General features: G+C 46.6%; 1 protein-coding gene across 3 annotated transcripts; it reads right to left on the bottom strand.

Annotated features, from left to right (window-relative positions):
- Positions 1–17,885: 17,885 nt before the first annotated feature.
- Islr2 (immunoglobulin superfamily containing leucine rich repeat 2) lies at positions 17,886–25,841 on the bottom strand. Of its 3 annotated transcripts, none has more exons than XM_058573749.1 (3): positions 25,708–25,841; positions 22,705–22,800; positions 17,886–21,342 (listed from the first exon to the last, which is right to left on the bottom strand). In XM_058573749.1, exon 3 carries the CDS (start codon positions 21,335–21,337, stop codon positions 19,097–19,099), a length of 2,241 nt encoding a protein of 746 aa, XP_058429732.1. In that variant the 5' UTR covers positions 21,338–21,342; positions 22,705–22,800; positions 25,708–25,841; the 3' UTR covers positions 17,886–19,096. The 3 variants fall into 3 exon arrangements, with proteins under 3 accessions (XP_058429732.1, XP_046283892.1, XP_058429733.1); XM_046427936.2 differs by lacking the exon at positions 25,708–25,841 and adding an exon at positions 23,938–24,146; XM_058573750.1 differs by lacking the exon at positions 25,708–25,841 and adding an exon at positions 23,370–23,656.
- Positions 25,842–26,173: the final 332 nt, after the last annotated feature.

A 26,173-nucleotide genomic window follows, 5' to 3' on the forward strand; every position in this document is an offset into this window, starting at 1 on the left:
ATTCAGCAGGAAAGGGCATCATTGTCTACGGCCATACCACCCTGAAAGCCCCTATCTTGTCTGGTCTTGGATAAGGGTAGGATTAAAGATGTGACCAAAGTTCTGAGCCTTCCAGGGAGGCCAGTGAGAGCTGGAATGTGGGAAGGAGCCATGGCCAGGTGCTCTGATGGCTTTTCTCTTGCATGCACCTGAGAGCTAGAATAGGTGCTTGGATATGAGAAGTTCAGAATAAGAACTAGGATTTATAAATTTGGCATCTAGCTGGGTGTGGTGGCACATGCCTGTAATCCCAGGGGCTCAGGAGGCTGAGGTAGGAGGATCATGAGTTCAAAGCCAACCTCAACAATTTAGTGAGGCCCTGACCAACTCAGTGAGACCCTGTCTCTAAATTTAAAAATATTTTAAAAAGGCTGAAATGTGGGTCTCTGGTTAAGCACCCCTGAGTTTTTTTTTTAAGGCATCTACTACAAGTAAACAAACATAAAATGGGGGAGACAAGGAAATTGTTGCAGGCAGGAAGGGTGGCAAGGAGGCTGTGTCAATGGCACAGAGATGCAGGGGGAGGAAGAGGGACAGTCAGTGGAAGGGGTAAGAAATGACTAGATGGGCCATGAATTGGGTCAGCTGAGCAAAGGGGGCTTTTCTCAGAGTGGCAGAGAGAGCGTGGTCACTGCTTCCAGGTGATGTTCAGTAAAAAGGGGGCAGGGGAGGTTCGCCAAACAGACCAGAGATACTTACTCACTCACTTCATTTATCCCACAAGTACCTCCAGGGCTCCTATTATGAGGCTGGCAGTGAACCAGGTTCTAGGGCAAAGCAGGGCACAAAGTGATGGCCAGCTACCTTCATGGAGCTCACAGCCAGTGACATGAATGAGCCCTCTGAGCAAGAGCGCTCTACTCCCCTCCCCCACTCCTTTCCTCTTGAAGCAGCAAACGGGAACATCAGAGCTCTGGAGGGAGCTCCTGAGGGGAGGGAGAGTCTGGCTGACCACCCCCACATAGCTCAACCAAAGCTAATTCTTTACCCAGGATATGGTCTGTGTCTCGCACATTTCCCAGACCCTTGCCACACCTGTTCCTATTATTTGGTTTCAAGGAGGAATTTTCTTTCTTTCTGTTTTCTTTTTGTCTCAGTTCCATGGGAGGCAGTTGTGAATGGCCATCAAAATGCCTGGTGTGAAATTTTAAGATAATGAAATACACCTACTAGAATGACTAAAGAAGGGAAAAAAATCTAAACACTGAAATTACTAAGTACTAGCTAGAATGCAAAGCAGCTCATACATTGCTGGTAGGAATGCAAAATGGTATAGCTATTTTGGAAAAGCATTTGAGGGTTTCTTGCAAAGCAAAATATACAACTACCATACAATCCATGAAGTCTGCCATTGGATATTACCGAAGAGAAACAAAAACATGTTCATACAAAAGCCTGCATGCATATATTTACAATAGTATATTCATGATCACCCCAAACTGGAAACAACACAAATGTTCACCAGCTAGTGAGTAGGTAAAACAAAACAGAAAAAAAACAGGGGTAAACTGGGCAAGGTGGTGTGTATCCGTAATCCCAGATGCTCCGGGGACTGAGGCAGGAGGATTGCAAGTTTAAAGCTGGCCTGAGTAGCAGGCCCATCTCAAAAACAAAACAAAAACCCCACCAGAGGTATGTCATATGAAGGAACACTACTTAGTAACAAAGAGAATTGAACTAGTGACATGCATGACAGCATGGGGTATCTCAGAAGCATGGTGCTGAGTGATGGATAGGATCACTAACCCTTAGAAAGACAGCTCAGGACACAGCCATGCCACGCCAGAAAGCCATAGTAATAATAAATAATTATACACATATATGCTACTATTTTTTAAAGCATTACTATATATAATATGAAAAACAGGTAGTGATTTGGAATTATTATTCTGTATTATTTACAATATCATTCTGTATTTTTTTTACATATACTCTTTTCAAACAAAATAATAGGACTATATAGTGGTGATTAGCAGTAACTAATAGGACTAACTAAATAAAATGTGTGAGAAATATATATTTTGCTCCTTTTTCTATCCTCTGATACAGCAATTCAACTTTTTAAATTTCCTTATAGAATATTTAAATTTATAGATTAATTATAGTATATTCTTAAGATACACAAATGTAAGACTTCCAAAAAGGAAAACATAAATGCAATAGGATTAACCAGACAAATATTACATATATTTAATAAAAGATAGCAATGAAACATTTCCTTCTGTCCCAGGAGATTTTTTTACTCGTCCAAGTTAATTTTCTAATAATATTTCTATGATTGCCTGTGGCATTCAGACCAGCCATCTTTTCTCTTATGTAGTGGTAAAATCAGTTAGAGGCAAATGTAAAATTTACTCCAGCTCTGCTCTTCCCAAGCCCACAGTACACTGATTCCTTGTGTCAGACTGATGTGATGACATGAAGCTAAATATCCTTTCAACAAAGTGTCTAGGCATGGAATATGTAGGTTTTACTTACTAGCAACTGCAGATTTTTAGACTTGTAGGAATTAATGTCTACCTTTTGTAGCTAAAGGCTGGTTATAGACCTGCCTTGTTCAGTAGACAAATGTCAGTCAGGTATTTGCATCCATAAATTCATCAGACAAGCTAACCATGTCTAAACTCCATCATCCTAAAACACTTCAAAGGACATTGGATGTCATCTAAGGTAAGCCACTTTTCTCTGGAAAATGGATGTAAAGCACAGAGGCAATTCAAACTTGTGAAATTGAAATTGGATTCTAAATAAGTTACAGTTTTAGCAAGACATTGAGAAAGTCCTGTTTAACTTGGCTGTCCTTTTCTAACGATTTTTTTTTCAAGTTCCAAAAGAGTCTTATACTAAGAAATGAGTCATTTTCCACCAGATGAGTTTTTTGTCACAACCCACATCTAAATGGAAGAAGTCAGGTAAAAAGTTCATCCTTTTCTCTGCCTCCTCAAGATCCTGAAGCAGTTTTGAAGAACATGGCAGACATGTTCCCATCTACAATAACCTTCTCTGTTCTCATCCTCAGTATATTTTCAACTACAGAAAGGACATTTTTTTTTTCTCATCTCACACTTTGAAAATGTGATTTTATGATAGGCCTATATTTTAACATCTTTTCTACACAACATCTTGTAGGCATATGTCTAAGAAATCTATCTCCTTCCATTTCCATAAGTCAGAAAGCTCACAAAGTGCTTGCTTCTGCATGTTTTGAGGGAACTGAAAAGGGGATCACAAATTTCATTATGAAATCATCAATACGGCAGGGAAGCAAATCACATATCTTTTTAGCATGGTTATATAAAAGGTGCTCAGGACATTTAGTGAGATAAGTTTTAAAAATTTTCTTTGATACAAAGTTTATAAACTGGAATTTTCCAAAATTTACATTTACTCCATTTGCCAGAAGTGCAGCTAGATGAGCAAAGTCTACTTTGAATTTAGGCAAAATATCAAAAATTTTTGGTTTTATATTTTCTGCAATTTCATTAAGACCATTATAGATCTTTATAGAAATCACTGCGATCTTTATAGAAATCAGGAAAACAACTTGAAACTCTGTTTTTCAAATCAAAATACCCAAGAGACAGGGAGAATAGGTTTTTGTTGCCAATATTTGCTTGATATAATATAGAAAGCATGCTTGTTGGAATAACTCACAGAATCAGCTCTACACTGTAAAGGGGGATCCTATCTTTTATCAAAATTTCTCCTTTTATTCCCTCACAGGATATTTTAGTTGCAACCTCCAAATCATGAAACATAACTTTACTTAATTTTTTTTAACAAAATAAAGAAACAATGTGATAATGCAAGTTATTGGTGTGATAAACCCAAGCTAATTCAGTGGCTGCTATTTTCAACTGGCCATTAGTGTTTTTTTGAAAGTGGAAAAATCTTGATTGATTGATATTGAATGATTGATTGATTTTGAAGTACATGTCTCATCCCAGACTGCTGAGACTCAGCTTCCTCCTGTACTCAGCCCAGGACACACACTTCCCTCATTGCAATGACAGCAGTGAGATAAAGCAAGAATGTATCACCTCCCCAAACTAGAACTGTTTTTTAGGGTGACTTTTCTAGACTGATGTGCTGAGCTATTCAACCATGTAGCTGGGAAGGTGGGAGGTGATACTGTAATCATCCTGCCTGCTCCTGGGCCTTCCACGTGACTGAGAGAAGAGGGGAGTGTTGGGCAGTGGGGGTGACCTGAGGCTTTCAGGAACATGAAAGTGGGTGGGCAGGGGGTGGAGGAGGTGGGCAGATGCAGCCTCCTTCATGGAACAGTGAGCAGGATAGGGACATGGATTGGATGCAGTTTTGTCAGCAGTTATTCGTGGGTGGGACTGTGTTCCATTAGCCCTTCTTCCCACCCTGAACAAGATGGCTCTCTTTCAGGTTGGGAAGGGCCAAGCAGAGATCAGCTTTTTGAAAAAGATTTCTGGGAAAAGAGAGGGCTGGGCCACCAAGCCACAGGTTAGCCACAAGGCCAGCGGGAGGAGATCAGTAGCTCTCAGCCCAAACCCCAAAGAGCACACAGGGCGGTGGGGAAGTACCTTTTATGACTGGATAATTCAGTCAGTCTTAGCTTGTTGCTGTTACAAACAGAAGGAGGAATAATCAGCCCAAAATGGATTTTAATGATTTCTTAACTAAGGGGGAAAAAAATCCATCAAAATTATAAAATCATATGATAAAAATGTCTCAAGATGCATAAATGTTTGCAAAACTTTTCCTTGGAAAATAAATTACCCAGATGGAGAAAAGCAGGGACTGGGAGTGTTCCATTACTAGGGACATTCATATGTGCCCACATTATTTCTGGTGATTCTGTTTTTTTGGCACAGTGGACACTGGTTCTGTTGGACAGTGTCATTTTTCCATGCTCCTTAGAGTTACAGACATCAGGAAGCTGGCAAAGACGCCGGGTGTGTCAGAGGGCAGATATGGATCCAGAAATAGTCCAGAGACGGTGGAGCGTGATGACAAGACCTGGCAAAGCCGCCAGAGGGTGGGGAGCAGCCTGAGCAGCAGATTCAGAGAGAAGAGTGAACAGATTTTAGTTGACTCAGCTTTCTTAAAAGCAGCTGAGGCTCAGAGATTGACTTCCTGCCTAGGGTGGGCCAGGCAGTGGCTGGGACTCTTGTATACATCTGGTTGCAAGAAGCCAGAGAAGGTAGACATGGGCAAGGCAAGGCGAAGGTTGGTGGGGATCTCAAGTAACTGGCAATAATTTTTGTGTCTCCAACCAGTTCTTTTAGCTTCATGTGACACTGTCACAATGAACCATGTGAAGTTGATTACTGTCACCCAGTCACCAACTCTTGCAAAAGCCAAGACTTTTTAGAGATTTGCTCCTAAGAGGCTTAACTCTCTCAGAAAAGTAACTTCGGTTTGCTGCCACCCCCACCCCCCACCCTCCGTGTGACTGCTTTCATTTCCATAGCAGCAAGATGTGTTTCCATAAATCCTGATAGCTACAGCTGTGAATGAGGAGAATGTAGCTCCTAGGCAAAGGTGGGGCCAGACAACAGGTCCTTTTCTGTCTCTTGTGTTTAGCAACTATTTGTTCATTCCTTCATTGGTAAAACACACATTAATGCACCTACTACACCCCAAGCACTGTCTAAGTCCCAGGAAAGAAGACTGCGTGAACAGTATTTCTGACTGTAAGGAGTAGGCCCTGCAGGTTTCTGACGTTATGCACATTTTCGTTCTCATGAAATGGTGACTATGTATCATTTGTCAAATTAAAAAAAATCCACACTTCCATAGGGAGAGTCTTTAATTAGAAAGAAACACAAGGGCTGGGGCTGGGGCTGGGGCTAGGGCTCAGTGGCACAGCACTTCCCTAGCACGTGGGAAGCACTGGGTTGGATCCTCAGCACCACATAAAAATAAAAATAAATAAATAAAATAAAGGTATTGTGTCCATCTACAACTAAAAATATTTAAAAGAAACAAACAAACAAACATGATTCCAATATGGAGAATCTCATCTCTGGAATCTGTTAAGCATCTCAAAATCAAACAAACAAAAAATGTTTTTTTTTTTTAGGGTGAAGGACCGGTGAGCAGAAATAAGCAAAATCTTCCCAGGGAAAGCTGAACCTGCAAGGGGAAATCCCCTGTAGGGTCTGACAGGAAGTGCTGGCTGCAATCAGGCAACTCCCAGGACAGGCTGATATGGGGGTCACGTTCCACTTTTTTTTTTTCCTTGTGCTAGCAATGCAGAGCTCAGAGGTCTCTAGGAAAGAGAATCTTGATCAAGGCAAAGCAGAGGGTAAGAAACAAGCCACAGCAGACACTTGGTCAATCTCTGGAACTGATGCTGTCAGATGGGTAGCTGGTAAGTAAAGGCTTCTGTGATGGGTTGCATTCCTCCACCATTTTCTGAGAAGCATCCATTCACACGTCCCATACAGACAGACCCGCAGGACTCCCTTCCTGTGGTGATTTTGATTGCTTTACTCTGTATTTCATAGTTTTCTAGGCCACTCACTGTAACTCCCTTCTGATGGGTAAAATTCAACCTAATTAAACCTGAAGCACACCCAATAGCTAAGGGAAAAATGAGGAAATGGGTTTAGATAGATTCCTTTGTTTCTTGAATAAGAAAGGCCAGAAGAATCGAAATAGGATTTGTAATGTCCAGACAATGGGAGGAAAAATACAATAAACAAAATGTGACCTAGCTAATGAAACACAATGTAATGGGGGAGGGGGAGGGGAGCATGAGGACAGAAAACTCAAAATAAGATGTTTCCAACCAAGCCAAAATGTATCATTAAGTATATATAATAAATTGCGAATCAGTTGTCACCCATTAAAAGAAAGGCATTTCTTCTGGTGTTTTGTTATCTATTGCTACATAACAAACACTCCAAAACTTAGTGGTTTTAGACAAAAATGATTTATCATCATTTCTCACAATCCTGTGGTTAGTGATCTGGGCAGGTCTTTCTTTTTTCTTTTCTTTTCTTTCCTTTTTATTCTTTTTTTTCCCCTGGTATTAGAGACTGAACTCAGGGGTGCTTTACCACTGAGCCACATCTCCTGCCCCTTTTAATTTTTATTTTGTGACAGGGTCTTGCTAAATTCCTGCAGCTGACCTCAAACTTGCAATCCCAATGACTTGGGTTCATGCCTCTACTCCCAACCTCTCAGAGTGTGTACACTCATCCTGATTTAGGCAGTTCTTTTGGTCTTGCTGAGGTTACTGATGTGGCTGCTGTCAACTGACCACTCAAGCAGGGCTGGGAGTTCCGGATGTCCTCCATACATGTCTGGCAGTTGATAATTGCTATTGGCTGGGCACCTCAGCTATCTTTATATGCTAGTGGTTATCTTACTGTAAAAAAAGATGTTTGGGGGCTGGGGTTGTGGCTCAGTGGCAGAGCGCTTGCCTACCATGCTTGAGGCACTGGGTTCAATCCTCAGTACCACATAAAAATAAAATAAAGATATTGTGTTCACCTATAACTAAAAAAATAAATATTAAATAAAAGATGTTTGGGAATAGTCCTACCACCCACTGGGCCCACTCACCAGCACTGTGACTTGAAGGGACAGGGCCAAATGTTATATCATTATATGAATTTGTTCTACAGCATCTGGCAATGATGTATGTGGGTAGGAAAGGAAAAAAATATAGAGGCAAAACATGTCTGAAGAAAATTCTTCCCATCATTAGATGTACAAATTTATAAGGAGAATATTCAGTCCTTATTAAGGCTTAGTCAAAGCCAAGAGTCTCTCTGTCAAGAATATATTCTGTATTGCAAAATAGATGTATACCTTCAAAATATTAAGGGAAGCCAGGAGCAGTGGCATACACCTGTAATCTCAGGTACGCAGGAGACCAAGGCAGGAAGATCAATCTGGACAACTTAGCAAGACCCTGTCTCAAAATAAAAAATAAATAGGGCTAGAGATGAAGCTCAGTAGGAAAGCATCCCTGGATTCAATCCTCTGTATCCAAATAAAACAAAACAAAACAAAACAAAAAACCCTTTTTTTATTTTTCATTTGGGAACAGGATCTTGCTAAGTTGCTAAGGCTAGCCTTGAACGTGGGATCCTCCTGCCTCAGACTCCCATGTCATTGGAATTCAGGTGTATGCCACAATTGGCTTCTTCTTTCTTTTTGAGTGGGAATCACATGAAGTAGAATTTATCAGAATCTCTGTTGGTAGAATACAAAAAATGAAACTACATTAGGAAGTTCAATCTACCCAAGGGAATTCAGGTGTTTTATGAATCTCAACTAACAATAATAAAAACAAATTTAGGGGGCTGGGATGTAGTCAGTGGAAGAGTGCTTGCCTAGCATGTGCAAAGACTTGAGTTTGATTCTCAGCACTGGAAAAAATTTTTTTTTTGATCAAAAATGCTAAAGAAAAACCTGAATTATCTTTTTATTTTCTGTGAGGAAAATATTGTGAAATCATTATCACTAAGAAAAGCCCAGTGGCTTCGTAATATGTTAACTTGGCTAAGCTGAACTGTTTCTCAGAACTCCCTTTCTGGAATAATTTCAGTTGGAGAGACCACAAGAGATGTTTTAGAAGACAGCATGGAGGGCGGAAGAAAAACAGCAGCCATTCATTGATTACCTGCTGTTCACCTCTGAGGTGTGGAACATCTGCAGGTCTATGAATACTCCACCTTCCCCTTCAACTTCTCTGATAACTGGGTCATGTGTAGAGTTAGCTCTTTGAGGGAGGCACCAACTTCTCTTGAAGGACACCTACATGATCAAGGCAGAGAGAGTTCTGATCTCTCCTCATGGGCCATCCAGTTCATGTTCTTGTTTCCAGCTTGTTCATGGTCACTGTTTTTTTTTTTCCTTTAGTTGTTAATGGACTTTTATTTTATATATATATATTAGTTGTAGGTGGACACAAAAAACTTTACTTTTATTTTTATGTGGTGCTGAGGATCAAACCCACTGCCTCATGCATGCTAGGTGAGCACTGACTGTACCACTGAGCCACAACCCCAGCCCTATTTTTTTTTTTTAATTTATATGCACTGCTGAGAAATGAACCCAGTGCCTCACACATATGAGGCAAGCACTCTGCCACTGAGCCCCAGCCCCAGCCTTAGTCACTTCCTTTTTAATACACATCTTTCTTTCCATCAGGCCTGCCCTGTGGACAGCAAAGGAAAGGCTATACAAAGCATGACACCTTTACTGGCTTCCACAGCTGGATAGGTGAGGTCAGAGCCCTGAAACAAAGGCATAGAGAGATGATAGATAGATAGATAGATAGATAGATAGATAGATAGATAGATAGATAAATAAATAGATTGGAGAGAAAAGTAGAAATATGTCCTTCTAGTGGCATCTTCTTCTGACTGAACCTTGGCTAACACTAACTAAAAAGTTCAGGAGAAAATTATTATAAAGTATGCAATGCAATTTAATGTTAATTCCCTTGAATTTGTGGTGTGTGCTTATTTTCACCATTTTCCAAAATGGCAATTTGTTGTCATTTCTTTTTTTCATGTTAAAGAAATATGTTCCAGGATGCATAATGTTCTATTCATGATTTTCTTATAACTGTGTGCATTTTAGGGCCCACAAAATTGGGATCATCATCTGCTTCTCTAGAAATGGTGCTTCATCTCAAAGAGGAAATAAATCAAGAAGAGGAAGATAAAGGTTGCAGGAGACAGGGATGTTGGCCAGGGAAGTCCCAGGTTGAAAGCCATGCAGCCTAGAGAGCGAGCAGCCCTGGTGGGAGGAGAGACCCAGTGCTCCAGGTGTCCCAAAAGGAAGAAAAGAAACCAATCTAATATCTAATTATGTAAATATATTGTGAAGAAATTTGTTTTTCTGCCGAAAGTTTTGGGCTGCAGCAATGGAAATAAAGAAAATAAGCAAATGAGAAAAACAAGGTAATTATCAACTCCAGTGAGAACAAAAGGTTGTACAAGAAAAGACATATGAGCATAATTCATTACATGAACCAGCTGTGAATAGTGTTTGTATAATTATCATAATAAAAACATTGAACACCAACTTAAGCAAAAATTGCAATTTAATCATACTGAAAGGATGGAAGGAAGATGTGTGTGTGTGTGTGTGTGTGTGTGTGTGTGTGAGAGAGAGAGAGAGAGCTAGTTCTTCAATCTCTATAGGAAGTCAGTAAGTCATATAGAAAATTGAAAAAAAATAACAGGAAAGCATATATGCTTTCCTGTTATATATATATATATATATATATATATATATATATATATATATATATATATAGAGAGAGAGAGAGAGAGAGAGAGAGAGAGAGAAATAGCAGAAGAAACAAAGTTGGAAGGGGTTGCCCTAGGGAACTGGAAACAGGTGAAGCACAGGACTGTATTTTTTTAAGTATAAATCTTAGAGAGTTATTTGATTTTTAATAAGTTTTAATAATAGAAAAAAGGTATATTAGTCACATACTAAAAAAATTAAGCAGGAGTTGCAATGTTAACATCAGAAAAAAAAATTCAAGGCAAAATGCATGAAGAACAAGGAGGCTGTGCTGTATGAATGGACAGTACTGTCCACCCAGAAGGCATGACAGGCATTCATTCATACCTCTGAGACAGCCTTGACCAAAATCCATGAATAAAGCTTGGTGCCATGGCACACGCCTGTAATCATAGCTGCTTGGGAGGCTGAAGCAGGAGGATTGTGTGCTCAGAGCCAGCCTCAGCAATTTATCAAGACCCTAAGTGTTGGTGAGACTCTCACAACTGTGCAGGTGTAAACTAGTGTATATTGAAGAATTCTTTGGCGGTATTTACCAAAGCTGAACATAAATACACTGAGCACAAGCCTACAGAAATGCGAACAATCCCCAAAAGACCTATAGGGGAATATTTACAATGGCATTATTGTAATAGCTCCAAACTGGAAACAGCACAAATGTCCATCAACAATAGGATAAGTACAGGAAATGTGGTACCTTCCTACAATGGAATGGCACAAAAGCAAGAATGGATGATTTCTCTAATCACTAGATTAATCTCAAACAAACATGAGGTTGAACAGAAGCTAGACTCAAAGAGAACACACTGTGTAATTCCACTATATGAAGTTCAAACACAGGCAAACTAACACATCATGTTAGAAGTCAGGATGGTTAGGGAGGGGCAACTCAGGAAACATGGAGAGGCAGCTTGGGTGCTGGTGGTTTTCTTTTTTTGTTGAACTAGGTGCAGGTTATATGGTTGTTTTCTCTTTTTGAAATATTTTTCTGTGTGTTGCACTTCACGAAAGATGCATACACCTTCAGACATGACCTAAAAAATAAACAAAGCGAGCTGGGCATGGGAGCATGTACCTGTAATCCCAGCAGCTCTGGAGGCTGAGGCTGAAGAATCGAGGTTCAAAGCCAGCCTCAGCAACTTAGCAAGGCCCTCTCTGAAAATCAAAAATAAAAAAGAGCTGTAGATGTTGCTTAGTGGTTAGCACTTTTGTGTTTTGGTTAAGCACTTCTGGGTTCAATCCCTAGTACCAATCAATCAATAAAATTAAAAAAAAAAAAACAGTGTGAAATTACAAGGAAAATGGACAAATCCACAATCATAGGAGATTCTGAAAACTTTTCTCAGAAATTAATAGGGCAAGCAGACCAAAAATTAGTGAGAAAATAGACTATGGAATCAACAGTATTAGTAAATCAGATCTAATGAACTTGTAAAAATCATGAACCCAATAATTCAAAAACAAACATTCTTTTCAAACTCATATGAACATTTATAAAAATGGACTACGTGCTGTTCTTCCAACCAAGTTCTAATAATCACCAAATAATCAACATCATACAACATTCTCTAACAACAAAGCAATGAGATTAGTATCAAACACATAACAAAAATGGCAAGGAAAAAAAAAACTCACATAAAACTGACAGTTTAAAAGCATGTGTTTAAATTATTCATGAGCCAAAGAACAAATCTTGCAGAATGACAATGCAAACCATCACCTATCAAAACTTGGGGGAACCTGTTAAAGTGGGATTTAAGGGAACATTAATAACTATAAATGTATATATTAAGATGAAGAAAGTTTAAAAATTCATGAATTAAGAACTGAACTCAAGAGGTAAACATGGAGAGATATATTGGTCTGGGTCAGACTGTCTGTGCTTTACGTCCCTGCAATGCCAACTAGAAAGAAAACTATTAAATGAGTGCAAGAGGATCCAGGGCAGCCTTAGGAGAGTTCCATGCTCTAGTGTGGAGCACATGAAAACAGCAAAGGACCTCTTTGAGCAGACCCACTGGGAGCCAGTTGAGCCTGCAGACCTCACACATTCCACCCTAGCTAGCACCACCTTCAGGCTGGCCCTGGGCCACAGATTAGCTCCTCACAGCGTCAGCGTGGAGTAAGGACTCCTCTTGACTTATGACCATCAGCACGTTGTTCTAGGAACACCCCACAGGAATAGCACCTGTCAGTTCTGTGTTTGGTCCCCATCTGACCTGCTCCAGGTGATATCCCCTCTCACAATATCCCAGGACCACAGTAATTCAAGATGAAGGGGAGGAGAGCCCTAGACTTCTGGTGTGGCGTAGATGGCACTTGGGGAGACTAAACTGAATCAGGTGGAAGCTCCTTGAGTTGGAATGGCATTAATTACACCACTGCATATTTCCATATGGATATATGCATGTGTAGAAGTGATGCCAAAAATGGTCTGAAAAGATGTCTACTTCTTTAGTAAGAGTGGTTACTATCAGGCAGAGCTCTGAAATTGAAGGAGGTGGTCAAGGGAAGTTTCATTTATCAAATTTTTATTTATTTGTTTATTTGTGGTACTGGAAATTGCTACCACTAAGCCACGTCTACAATCTAAAATCCTTTTTTTATTTCCCTTTCTTTTCTTTTCTTTTCCCTCCCTTCCTTCCTTCCTTCCTTCCTTCCTTCTTTCCTTCCTTCCTTCCTTCCTTCCCTCCCTCCTTCCTTCCTTTCTTTCTTTCTTTTAGACAGGGTCTCCCTAAGGCAGACCTTGAACTTGAGATTCTCCTGCTTCAAATTCCTGAGGGGCTGGGACTGCAGGTGTATAGCACCACACACAGCTCAGTTTATCAGTTTATTATTTTATGATAAGAATGCATTCATATGCTACTCATGTAATGTAATAAAATTATTTTAGAAAGAGACTGAAAAAACATAAATCGTTAACCACATTTTTCGTTGGACAGGGGAATTATAAATAATAAACTACTTTTACCATAAATTTCCGTACTTTTCCATTTTCTGTAACAACACCACCAAAAGAACTTTCTCTGATGATAGAATGTTCTGTATCCCTGCTGTTTAGTACACAGAGCCACTGGTCCCAGGTGGATATTGAGCACTTGAAATGTGGCTGGTGTGATTTGAAGGACTAAATTTTTAATTGTTTAAGCACATGTTACTTTTATAATGGGGGGTGCTATTTTGAGAAACAAGAGACAGCAAGAGAAACCCCTTTTCTAGACAAGCTCCATAGTTAGCAGGAATTTAATAATATATAAAATATCCTTCACAGGATCTGATTTATAAAGGTATCAAGAGGAGGGTTGTAATGATGGCTAAGAGTTCTGGCACTAGATTCAGAGAACCAGACAAATATCATCCCTGCAAATCACAAAGCTGTGGGGCCTTCAGCGAGTTACTAACCCTCTCTGCTCTTTTATTTATTTGCTTGTAAATTGCAAAAGTAATATTATCACTTCACAGGATTGTCATAAGAATTAATAAAATGATGCTTATAAAGTCCCTAATACATGCCTGGAATATGGTAAGAGTTAATAAATGTTGGTTACATTGGTGTTATTTGTATTAATATTAGGTGATGACCTTGAGAATACTTAGTCAGTTTAGATGTTTAATAAGCCATTTGTATTAAAAAGCATTTGATAGTTAATTCCCCATTCCAGTTCTTTCCCCATTTCAACACTGATCAATTCTTATGAAGTTCTTCTCTAATGTCTGTGATCATGGCAGTTTTTCTCTCAAATGGTTGGATGCCTTGAATGGCTTTTAGACTCAATTTAAAGACCAGTTAGCTAGAGTGTTGCTAAGAGAAAACGCATCTAATATGCCAAAACCAAATTAACTCCTAATACACAAGGGGGGTATACTTAAGCAGTAGGCAGTTGATAAAAATATAAACACTTATTCTTCTTGTTCCATGTGGACTTAAATTTCATTATTAAACTTACATCTGCATGTCCAAACAAAGCATACACAATTAGCACAATTTCAGAAATCCAATCATCTTCAAATAACTTATTTAACCAAGGGATGATACAAAGTCTTGACAAATAATTTAACCCAACAATTTGTTTTTTCTACCCAGCCTGGGGTAGAAAAATTATTTAAAAAAAAATCCAAATCAAATCTCCTCAGGAACAGTGATCATATTTAGCTACCCCTCTCCACCACCACCCGTTTCCTGATACTGGGGATTGAATCCAGGGCCTTGTGCATGCTAGGCAAGCATTCCGCCACTGAGCTACATTCCCAGCCCTGCATTGGTTATATTTTAAAGGCAACACTAACATTGTAAGATATTTTGTAATTCAATCTCTTCTATTTGCCAGCTACAGCAGATTTTTCATTTTCAATATAATGCTATTTCCTGTTGAGCCCTAAGGAAAAATTTGTCATTGAACACATAGGTATAGGTGGGTGTGTTTCAAAAGCAATCAATTGGTTGACACATTACAACTGAAATGGCTCTGCTTGTTTTAGCCCCGGTTTTCTAGCAGAATTTCTCATCAATACCTGTATGTTGCAGATATTCAGGATAAAAGTATTTGTTAGCTCAAACTTGGCAATTTATGGCTTCAACATAGAGCTTTTTAATGTCGCGGTACCTGGAGATGGTTTTCCATCAGGTACACTGAAAGAACAGTTTCCCTCACTCAGTGCTCATGCAGTCATGATCCTTTCTCTGCAGGTGACACCTCTTTTATATAGATAGCAGGTTGAGTTCTAGGCTTAAAAAATCCAGAAAGGGGCAGTCTTAGCAAGCAAGATCCCTGCATTACCCTGAAAGCCAGGGAAGAAAATTGAGATTCACATCACCATCAGGGAGCAACAATCTAAACATTTGTTGCCATGCCTGATCTTTGGAGATGTTAGCATTAGCTGTAGATGTTACTGGACTGTCAGGTGCGGGGGAGGGCTGCATTCCAGACAAGATCTGGAATAGAGGATCCACATCAGCTGCTTTTTCTCAGAGAAGCCCAGCTAGCCTTTGTTCCTTTATATTAATGGACTTTCTCTGATGATCTAGATGGTTCTCATTCCAGCTGATCTTTACGAAGCATGCAGAAGAGGGGGAGCTCTCCTTTCAAATCATTTGTGCAGACAGGTTTCTGATCAGATTCAAGTCCACATCCAGGGCATGTGGTGTCTGTAGCTCAAAGAATTACTGACCCTAATGAACTTTTCTGAATTCCAAAGCTACTGCTGTCATATTGCATTTGCTGGCCATTTTCCAGGTTCCCCAAAACACATTAAGAGACACATACACACACACACACACTCCTCTACCCATTAGATTCCATTCCCATGTGGCATCCAAATACCTTTTCTGACTAAAGACATTGTGGGACACTAAGCTAGGACAGCACCTGAAGCATACAGTATTGACACTCAAAGAAGGTGCATTGAAAGAAAAACTGTGGAGCCCTGGAGTTAGGGGTGGAGGTAGGGATTACATCTCCAAACCTCTGCAGGTTCTCACAGCCCATGCCAGTGGCAGCCAGGCCTGAGGGGTGGCAGCAGGGAGAGACACATTTGAAACTGCTCAACAAGTGTACCTTGAGGGGAGAGATAAAAAGTGAGTTCCCCCACCTCTGACTAAGTACAAGCCAAGGTTGCACAACCACCTGACATGGAGACTATAAAAAAGAATTAAATCTCAAGGTAGTTGAATTGGAACAACTGAAAAGAGAACAGAGGAAAAAGATGGGAAGGAAAAAGAAAAAATAAAATTTAAAAGGAAATATGACGAAAGCCAGAGTCTAGGGACCATTCTGTGCAGACATTTGGTCAGAAACTGGAGAGTTCCTGAGAGGGTTGGCATTGCATCCTGGTCCTTGGACTCCAACACTACCCATTCCTGTCCCATTAGCAGAGTCTTTGGGCCTGCCCTCTCCCAGGGAGCACAAGGTCTAGCTGAGTAGGGCTTGTTCATCTCTTAAGAAGCTTGGTCCTAGGCAGAGAAGAGGCTGGACTCTCAGCTCCTCTGTGCCTTCCCTAGTGGGCATCCAGGATCCTTGAAGGGCTCTGGAGGGCCCGAATCCTGAAGACTGGGAGAGACAGGAAGGAGCCCTTCTCCTCACTGGAGACCTATGGCCAGAGGATTTGGTTGGACTCAAACCCCTGAGCACCCTCTGCCCCAGCCAGGCCTGTACCTAGCAGCAATCTTATGGGTCGATCCCTCCACCAGCCCTAGGAATTGACTGGCAGGTGGAACAAAGCAGTCCTCTTTCTAAAAGAAAATATTCTAATGGTTGGGCTGCAGTGGCAGGATGTGGTCTAGGACCTGGGGCAGACCACGTGGCTGAGCCTGTGGCCCTTAGAAGGAATTTTTCCCTCTGAAACAGTTTTGCTGGTCTAGGAAGGGAACCTGGGCCCAGACCCTGAGTTATCACCTCAACGGGAAGACAGGCCTGAGGCCACGACAGGATGCTGGATGTCTGACCTGGGTCCATTTAGTGTCTCACTAGCCCAATTAGGAAGACAAGAAACTCACAAAGAGGGCATGGGTGAAGAGACCTGAAGCAGGAATAGAGAGGAAAAGGATGGAATCTACTTGTTCCCCTCATTTCTGTTCTTTTCTTTTTTCACTTCCCTTCCTGGCCACTTCCTACCCCTTGAGGGGATTCAGCAGAAACATACAGGCAGCCCACCCCCCGCCTTTTAGGCTGGTGAGGAGCACAGCATCCACCCTTGATCTTCCACCTCTTCTACTTGCCATCTCAAGCCTGATTCCATACATGCTTCCCATCCATGCATTATTCACTCCCCACCTGCAACCACAATACACGCACACTTGGGGACAGTACTTAACCTTAACAAGCTGGTTAAGGTGCCAGCTTGTTCTGTGGAATCAGCCTGCCAGGTTTCCCCTTTGCTGGTTGACATCATTTGCCTGCTCTGATATTTGTGTTGTTTCTCTTGTTCAAGCCACAGCAGTCTTGTTCCCATAAGTACCCCCCACCCCGCTTCTAGAACTCAGAGGCTGGTGTTTAGAAAGTAGGCAACACACACACACACACACACACACACGTGAGCGCACCATCACACCATAGTCTCAACCAAAAGATGTTATACACTCAAGTGCAAGTGCACATGTACACACTACTGGAGGAAATTCCTGTGTTCTAGCCTCTTCCCATTCCAAGTGGTTTCACCCCTCCACCCAAAGAGTTGGAGGCATCAAGAGCAGGGCCAGATGCAAACACATGGCAAAATCACAAACAGAAATCGCACAAAAGATCTCGATGAGAGGCTCCTAGGGGCTCCTTCCTTCCGCGATTTTCTCCATCATGCCGTGCCGCAGGCCTACTCGGTCACCCTCTTCTCAACCCCCCACAAAAAGTCACCAAGCCCAGTTCAAATCGATTGTTTTATTGACTGTTTACATACAGACGAGTTTAGAAAAGGATGCGGGCTTCCGGGGGCTACTCCGCCCGGGGCCACGCTTGTGCTGCGCTTCGCGGAGAGGGCTGGTCCCTAGGCCTGAGACCCCACCCCGACGCTTTCCTTTAAGAAGGAAAACCTACCCCTGCCCGAGTCCCCGCGCCACGCCCACCCTCTCCCTCCCTCCCTCCCTTCCCACCCACCTGCCTGCCCGCCCGCCCCGCTACTCTACACCGTCACACTTTACAGAACACAGATTTCTCCTACAGACCACGCTGGACGAGGACTACACGCCTGGCAAACACTATTCTCGCGGAAGGAGGGGCGGGGCGGGGCGGGGCGGGGCGAGGGGACCCGAAGACCGGGGAGTGCTATTCCCGGTCGGGATCCCGCTGCAGTCACGCGCAGGCTTTGTGCGCCAGCCCTCCGGAGAAACTCGGCCCCAGGGAGCCACAGTCGGCTTCCTACGCCCCTGGCGCTTTCCGGCTGGAGTCTGGGCCCCGTGGAGCCACGGAAGAAGCTGTAGTGCATACCGTTTTCCGGAAACCGCAACACTTGGACAACGAAATTGGCCCCGAACCAAGCCGACCCCTTTACGGAAAAGGGGCGCTCGGTCCTGCGGCGCTTTAAGTTAGAAGACAGGCGGGAGAAAACGATTCCCTCCCACACCCCCTGACACATGTACACCCAGTTTTCCCAGAGATTGGAAGGGGGTGTTAGCACCAGACCCAGAATGTCGCTGTCTTTGAAAGCAACGAAAATGTGAAAACCAGAACAGGGAGCCGAAAGGCGCCCCAGGCACCCAGCTCATCTCCAGCTGGACCGAAGTAGGGTCGAGGTGGAGAGGTGGGGAGACAGAAGGATCTGATTCCCTGTCGGGCGTTGAGACTGAAACTATCCGGCTTCTGGGATGGGCAGCCCTGAAAAGGCGGTGTAGGGGTCGAGGTGAGACCCACAACGCTCCACTATGGGGTCATCTACTAGAGGTCTGGGGCCAGAAACGGCTATACCACCAGATGTTTCCAGTGTCTTCGCGGATTTTCTCCGGCTTCAGGGCCCACGGATGGGACAGGCTGCGGGGCGGAATTCGCAGATAATCACGATAGGAGTGAAGGAGTATGGATTTGCCTCGCCGTTGGCGGGTTGTGTCTATATGGGGAAATAAGAGGATTATTGTATTTGGGGGAGTGGACAGAGCCTCCCGGGATAAATACGGTTATAAGTGACCAGGGGCTAGTGAATTCGCCCCACTTCTTACTAGAGTCCCTAGTAATCAACGTTGGGAGGGACAAGGGGGCGGAGTAAGTGAAGTTCGAAGGCAGTGGAACCGAGGGGATAAATGATATAATCTGCCAGCCCTAGGTTTCCGCTCCCGGGCACCCAAAGCGGGGGTGGGAATGGGCGGTCCAGGCGGGCAGGGGGCTCAGCCCGCCGTCTGCCTGTAGTTGCCGTTAATCTCCTGGGCGATGTTGACTGCCTCCGCACCCAGCGGCAGCCGATCACTGTACTCAGAGCCCGCCTCGAACTCCTCTTGGTTGGCCTTGGACTGGGACTCCACCAGTGAGCATGCCGCCAGGCTCTCCTCCCTCTGCAGGTCCCCACTTGGGTCTCCCTGCTCCGCGTCTTCATCAAGGCTCTCCCCCGGCGCCTCCTCAGGCTCCTCACCACCCGCCTCGCCGCCTGCTGGGTAGCTTTTCTCGGACTCAAGGTAGGAGGCCCGCGGGTCGAAGTCCGCAGCGATGCGCTTCTCCATAGGGTCAGGGACCTGTGGCCTCAAGATTAGACGGTAGGGCTTGCCGGGGTGTTTGGCCAGCAGATGGCAGCAGGCGGCGCCCAGCAGGGGCACGGTGGCCAGCACCAGGAGAAATACACTCACCGCCACGATGACTAGCAGCGAGGGCAGCTCCTTTTTGGTGGCGAACACCACTTGCACATGGCAGGCCTCCCCTGCCAGTGCCAGGCACACTGAGTAGTTGGTGCCAGGCCTCAGGCCGCGGAACCAGTAAGCATTAACGCCTTCCTCCACGCGGGACCACTGCACTGCCGCGCCGCCCCCAGCTGGACACAGATAGAGCAGGCGCAGAGGCCTCCGCCCAGGCCGCCCGGCTCCCGCAGCCCCGCCGGGCCCAGGACCCCAGCGCGCTGCCAGCGGCGTCAGCTGCACCCGCGCCTCACGCTCCGACACATCCAGTGCGATGACGCCCAGCTCGAAGACGTGCGGTTTGAGTTCTGAGCTTTGATTGAACGCGTGGTTAGACACGTACCGAGAGGGGTCCCCGTGGCCGCAGTGCTGCTCCTCGGCCGGGTCCACAGGAATCTGGTCTTCCGCTTCCTCTCCTACACCAATCTCCTCCTCCAGCTGTGCCTCTGTCTCACCCGGGACGCTGACCCGAGCCAGGCCTTGGCCTTTGGTTTTGCCCTCAGGCTTGGAGGGCAGGACGCTGTTTCCCCGGCCTTTGTTTGTGGACTTGCGCTCGGAGGTCGGGCCTTGCCCATCAGATTCTCCCCCCACGCCAGGAGCGTGCTTAGGGGGCCCTGCTGCAGCTACTGCCACACGTACTGATGTCGAGTTGACACCCAGCTCATTGTGTGCACGGCATGTGTAGACGCCTGCCTCCTTGGCACTCAAGACAGGCACCAACAGGGAGCCGTTTGCTAGGGCCAGGAAGCGCGGGGTGGCTGGGGGCGCTGGCCATACGGGTGCCGGTACTGAGGTTGGAGCCTCCGTCTGCGTCGGCGTGTCCACATCTCCTTCCCCTTGCCCTTCCTCTGCCAAGTCCCCGTCGTCCTCCCTGCTCAGAACGGGCGGCTCTAAGACAACTGTGCCACCTGGGATCTGAAGTTGCCATTGCAGGCGGGGCGTGGGGTGGCCTTCAGCTATGCAGTGCAACAGGAACACTATGCCAGGGCGCAGCGGGGTGCCAGGCTCCTCAGACTGCAGCTCTGCACTAAGACGCACGCTAGGTGGTGCGCAAGGCAGGGCGGGCAGGCGGTGCACCGGCACCCCCTGCAGAGCGGGAGGCGAGGCACACGCAATGGAGTCAGGTTCGGGCAAGGAGACACGAGTGCTCGCGGCCCAGGCTTGCAGCCACACGAGGCCGCAGCCACAGTGAAAGGGATTGTGATACAGTTGCAGGTGTGACAGAGCGCTTAGTGCGTCGAAGGTGCCAGGTTCCAGAGTACGCAGCCGGTTGTTGTTTATGCGCAGAGACCGCAGGTCCGGCAGTGCGCCGAGGGCTTCCCGGGGTAGAGAACCCAAGCGATTGTGGTTCATTTTGAGCAGTTGCAGCGCGCTCAGGTTACGCAGGTCGCTCCAAGGGAAGCTGGATATGAGGTTGTGGCTCAGGTCGAGGTTCTTGAGCTGGCTCAGCACAGCCAGTGCACCCTGCTCCACAGTGCGCACCTCATTGTGCGCCAACCACAGCGATGTGACTTGCGTGACGTTGGCGAAGGCCCCGCGCCTTAGCACAGTGATCTTGTTGGCCGAGAGACTAAGCGTGGTCACATTGGCTGGCAGTCCTTCAGGGACCTCGCGCAGCTCTTTGTAGGCACAGTCAGCAAACTGATGAGCGTACTTGTCTACACAGGCGCACGGCTCTGGGCACGCTCCAGCCACTCCTACGAGTGCCCAGGCCAACCAAAGGGCTCGAAGGGGCGCCATCATGGTTCCTGCAAATAGAAGCCAGGCGAAAAATGAGAAGGTCACTTATTGAATTCAGGTTCTTTCCCCTTACAAGCTCTGTCTCTGCAAACCTGTCTAGCCTAGACTCCACGGCTCCATTACCTCCTCTACATCCAGGAACTTCTCTTGGGCACGAGAAGAGCTCCCCCTCCGGACCCTGACTTCCTTTTTCTAGGGTGTGGACCATGCTCTTGTCTTCCCTACTCTCATTCTTGAGCTAGCCCTCCAAAGGCTCTGCTGCTTGCCATTTGCAGTGAGCTCTGCATTGACCCTCTGAGTGTTTCTAAGTCTTCATTTAACCCGGTAAACTGAATACACCGAAAGGCTATTTTTGCCATATTTTTGCCAGTCCTTTCTGGAACCCTTTGTCCCATGAATAGCATGTCACACACGCCCATACAGGCACACAACATACAAACAGAAATTCAGGCATCACCATCCAGCCACCAACTAGAGGACCTGATGTTCTATCAGAAGGTTCACAATGCATTTCATAGACACAAATACATAGACACCCAGACACCTACACAATGTACCCTGGAGACCTCATTGTTCTGTCAACTGAAACCATCATTTGTACAGTATTTTCACTACTGTGCAGTGTCTTCCTGTTTGTTGTGAGAACTGACAGCCACAAGGACACTAGTCCTCATACAAACTGACCCACAGGGACACAGGCCCATACTTTCATGTGCGCTAAGCCCTCCTCTGAGACCGAAACCTGAGCAGGCAATACCCCAGAACTTGCTGCAGAGTGGCTTGAGGCATGGGATCTGGGGAGTCCCTAACCACTGCATAACCTTCTCCATCCTAGGAGATGTCCTCCTCCCCTGGGCTATAGCATCCCCGTCCCCATCCCCATCCAGGGTGGTTGGTCACCCTTCGGTCTGGAAAAGGAAACCCTCCCCCATGTCTGGCCAGATACTTGTAGTAGGGACAGCCAAAGCTTCCCCCTTGGGCCCCACAGACTCCAGATGCTTCCAGGGGTAGAGAGATCCCCGGCCCATAGGTCTGGGAGGTAGTCTCTACTGGCAAATAAAGCTGCAGAAGGTTTAAAATTCTGTGCCTTTCTCTCTATAGCCCCAAGATGCCCTAGGGACCCCCATAAAATCTCATCTCCAGTCTCACAAACACATTTACATAGACTCCCTGCCACCCCTCCCTTGGGGCACCTGTCAGGTTTGTCGGAGCCCCTCCCACACTGTGTCTTCGGAATCCCGCATCTTAGTGCTCCTAGGGAAGGACCCCTCCCTTCCTTATCCTCCCAGAAGGTGATGCTGGGGTCCAGTACTCTAGACTGGACCTGCCCCCACCTGGGTTGAGGTTGTGGGGTGGTCCTTACTACTTACCGGCTGCTCGATGACTCCCGGTATGCAGCCTTCCAGTCTCGGTTTGGCAGAGCTGGGGTGACAGCCCTGGAGAGCTTCCTGCATCTGTTGCTGCGGCTTGTGGGCAAAACGAGGGAGGGAGAGAGAAAGGGACAGGTAAGTTTGAGGATTCCCTTGGCCTTAAAGTCCCACTTCAGTTTTTCCTTTCGTGTCTGTTGCCCCTCTTCTCTCTAGCTGCAGGTTGGAGAGAGTACTTGCGCGCCCCGCGGCTTGGCGGGAACGCGCATAGCCTCTCCCACCTCCTGCATGCTCTACTTTTGTTAAAGCCATAAAGACCCTCCCCAAGGCAGAGATACGTCGGTCACAAAGGGCACCACACACCCACCGCCCTAGGCTTGGCCCTTCCCAGCCCTCTGTACCCCCTTCCCCCTATTCCCCTACATTTATGAGCCATTGACATTGTCCCTGTCCCTTATCTCACTGCCCGCAAAATATATTCACTAACACACACACACACAGACACACACTCCACACAATCGACCTTCACATGTTAGAATTATCCATTATCATGTAATAATCGCGTGTTGGCTCTCACAACGTTCACACACATTTTCACAAGAACACCTTCACCCTGGACACTCACGCCTCTCCCTGTTTCGCACACACACACATTCACGGGCACTCACCCTCGCGCGCCTGTCCCGCCAGCGCCCGTGAGCTTTGCTGATAATTGAATGCGAGCCGTTTTTACGCCCCGCAACACGTGAGACAAACCATCTTTGAGGAATTTGGGGGAAGGAGTCGCTCCCGATTGTAGTGGGGGCGTGTCTTTGCCTTTAAACACTTTTGCAAATGCAGGCAGTGGCGCAGAAAGACCTCCAGCGGGACCGACAGAGCTGCGCTCAGCCTGGCTGGCGCGGACCCTTCTCTCCCGCACCCCCCTGTTAGCTGCCTCCTCCCAGAAGCCACGTTCAACACGATGCATAATTGATAGTGTTAGCAGAGCGCCTCACCCTCCCTGCCATTTTTGCCTGGATCTGGGCAGATTCAAGCCCTGGTCTCCCCCGCCCCCTGCCAGTCTGCCCCGCCAGTCGAGAACGCGCAGTGATGCTGGGAGCGTGGGGAAGAGACACCCACCTCCCCGACCCTCTGCTGCCACTATCCAGCCTCTTAAGCCGGAACTCTTTACGTCTGGTCTTTTGTAGTAAAGCCAGCGCTAGTAGCCCACCGCCCAGCACGCCAGCTTGTGCTCACCGCGGGGTGGGGTGGGGCGCGCAGGTATTTGCCCGCTCTCTCCCTGGAGGCTAGCTTGAGCGCACCCAAGTACCTCGCTCTCAGGTATTGCCAGATCCAGGCGAACGAGGCACTGACGTTGTAACGACGATGGCAGCAACAGGGATGGTTACAAAACGTCTGCTCCTCTTGAGCACTGGGGGCTGGGGACATAAGCCCTGAACGTCCCCCCACCCCCGGTATCTTCACAGCTTTTCAAGCAAACATACAGTCAACCCCCGCTCTCCACAAGCTATGCCCCAAAGCCGTCTCACACCCTCACACAACAGCTGGCCTCAGCAGACTCGCGGACTCGCTGTTCCCTACTCTCCCTATCTCTGGCGAAACCCCGACATTTCTTTTAGCGACAAGGAGGCGGAGGCGCAGGGATGTCGAGGCATTTGGCTAAAATCCGTTTCCACCCCGTGTTGCCTATAGCAGCCTAGGAGACTGAGCTGCTGGTCTGAAAAGGGGTACAGGTCCTGGGAGACCGGCGGAGCCCCCGCCCCCAGCCCTTCATGTAGACACTGAGCTCTTGGGGCGCATTTGGCCCCCCAGTCTTCACCCAGGGTAGCGGTCTGTCTTGATGGGTCGATGGCCCATGTTTGGGGCCTCTGCGGAGATCAATACCCCGATTTGAGTGTTAAGCATTTTAATGAGCTGGGGAGGAGGTGGGGGAGAGAGACCGGCAAAGAGCGCTGCATCTAAAGAGACCACCCGGCCTGGGTTATGAGGCTTCTTTGTAAATTAAATATGAACAGACTGGTGCACGCACACTCCGATTCCCCTCCCTCTCTCCTACTACTGTGGTAGCTAGAGGCGGCCCAGCGAGCTGGAACCAGCGCAAGTTGCTCAATCAAGTCATGTTCGGAACCCAGAACTTCACCACGACATCTGTCCAGGCGTGGGGTCCCCACAGGCGACACAGGAGGAGGGAGCTGGGGCGCCCTTCGAGGGAAGGCGTCTTCGAGAAGGGCCGAGGGTGAGACCACTATGACCCGTCCCCACCGGGGACCCTGCAGTGGGACAGCCAGGAGGGTTCCTAAAGCAGGAATGAGCCCCTGCAGTTTGGGCCGAGAGTGGCACGTGGCGCGGCCGACAGGTCTGGCAGACTTCTTTGTCTGCAGCGCAAGGAGGGCGTCCAGGTTGCGTCGCCAGAGTCTTGGGAACCTTGGGGGAACGGTCCTGGGAGCATTGCCCAGAGAAGAGGGATTCAAGGGGAATAGGGCCCAGCAGCGGGACTAAAAGGATCTGGTGCCAGATGGCGGGTCCTGGGGACTTTTGGGGACGGAGGGAGGCGTGGAGGCAAGAGGGAGGCTCTGGGGTGGAGGCCTCTCGCTAGTAGACTGCCCCACCCCCGCGCCAGCTTTCACCTCTATTCTGGTTCTTTTCGCTTTCGGCGAAGCAAGCAGGCCAAGAGACAACTTAGATGGAGCGAGACACAGGAAGAAAAAAATATAGGGAGTGAGAGGGAACTCCTTAGCTCTCTACCCAAAGATCCCTGGATCGCTGAGACCCACCCCGCCAGCGTCCGGGAAACCTCTCGGGGTCTGCGAGCCGGGAAAGACCCCCGTTTCCTTGCTCTCTTGCCAGGGAGGCAGAAGCCGGGGCGTTCTGTGGGGAGGCATTACTTCGGGCGCAGCGGCTACCCTCGGCCCAGGTGCTAATTCCCGCAGCCCCAGCAGCTTTGGCCAACTCTCCTGCAAGAGCTTTTGTTCCCGAATCCTGCTTTGAGCGAAAGACACCCCTTACCCCTGCCTTTTATCTGGAGAGCCCAGTGCCTGTCCCGGCAGGGCTGGAACCCGAGTCGCCCCTGGCAGAGTCCACTTGGGCCTGGGATGGGAGCCACAACTCCGGATTCAACCTCCGAGTTCAGCGAGAAGACTACGCGCTCTGCGCGCAGGAGCAGATCTAGTGCTTATAATGTTAATAACTATACAGTTACTGAAAGACCAGGGAACCGAGCGAAGATACCACCCCCGCCGCCGCCTACGTCTTTGATCGTTAAAGAAACAGGCACCTAATCAGGTGCATGGAAGCAGGGACAGGGGAAATGAGGGATACAAAGTTCCAAGTCGCGGAAGCGGAGGGCCCCAAATTCAGTGTCTGTCAAGACTGAGCTTGAGCTTTTTACCAGAATGAGGTCCTAACCACAGACAGATTTCGGGGCGGAAATCTGGAGCTCCGAGTCCCTTTCTGCGGATTGACCTCCAATTTC

Source organism: Marmota monax, unplaced genomic scaffold, assembly GCF_021218885.2.
Source record: "Marmota monax isolate L192 unplaced genomic scaffold, Marmota_monax_Labrador192_F-V1.1 WCK01_AAM20220418_F8-fsc00111, whole genome shotgun sequence".
NCBI classification, from domain to species: domain Eukaryota; kingdom Metazoa; phylum Chordata; class Mammalia; order Rodentia; family Sciuridae; genus Marmota; species Marmota monax.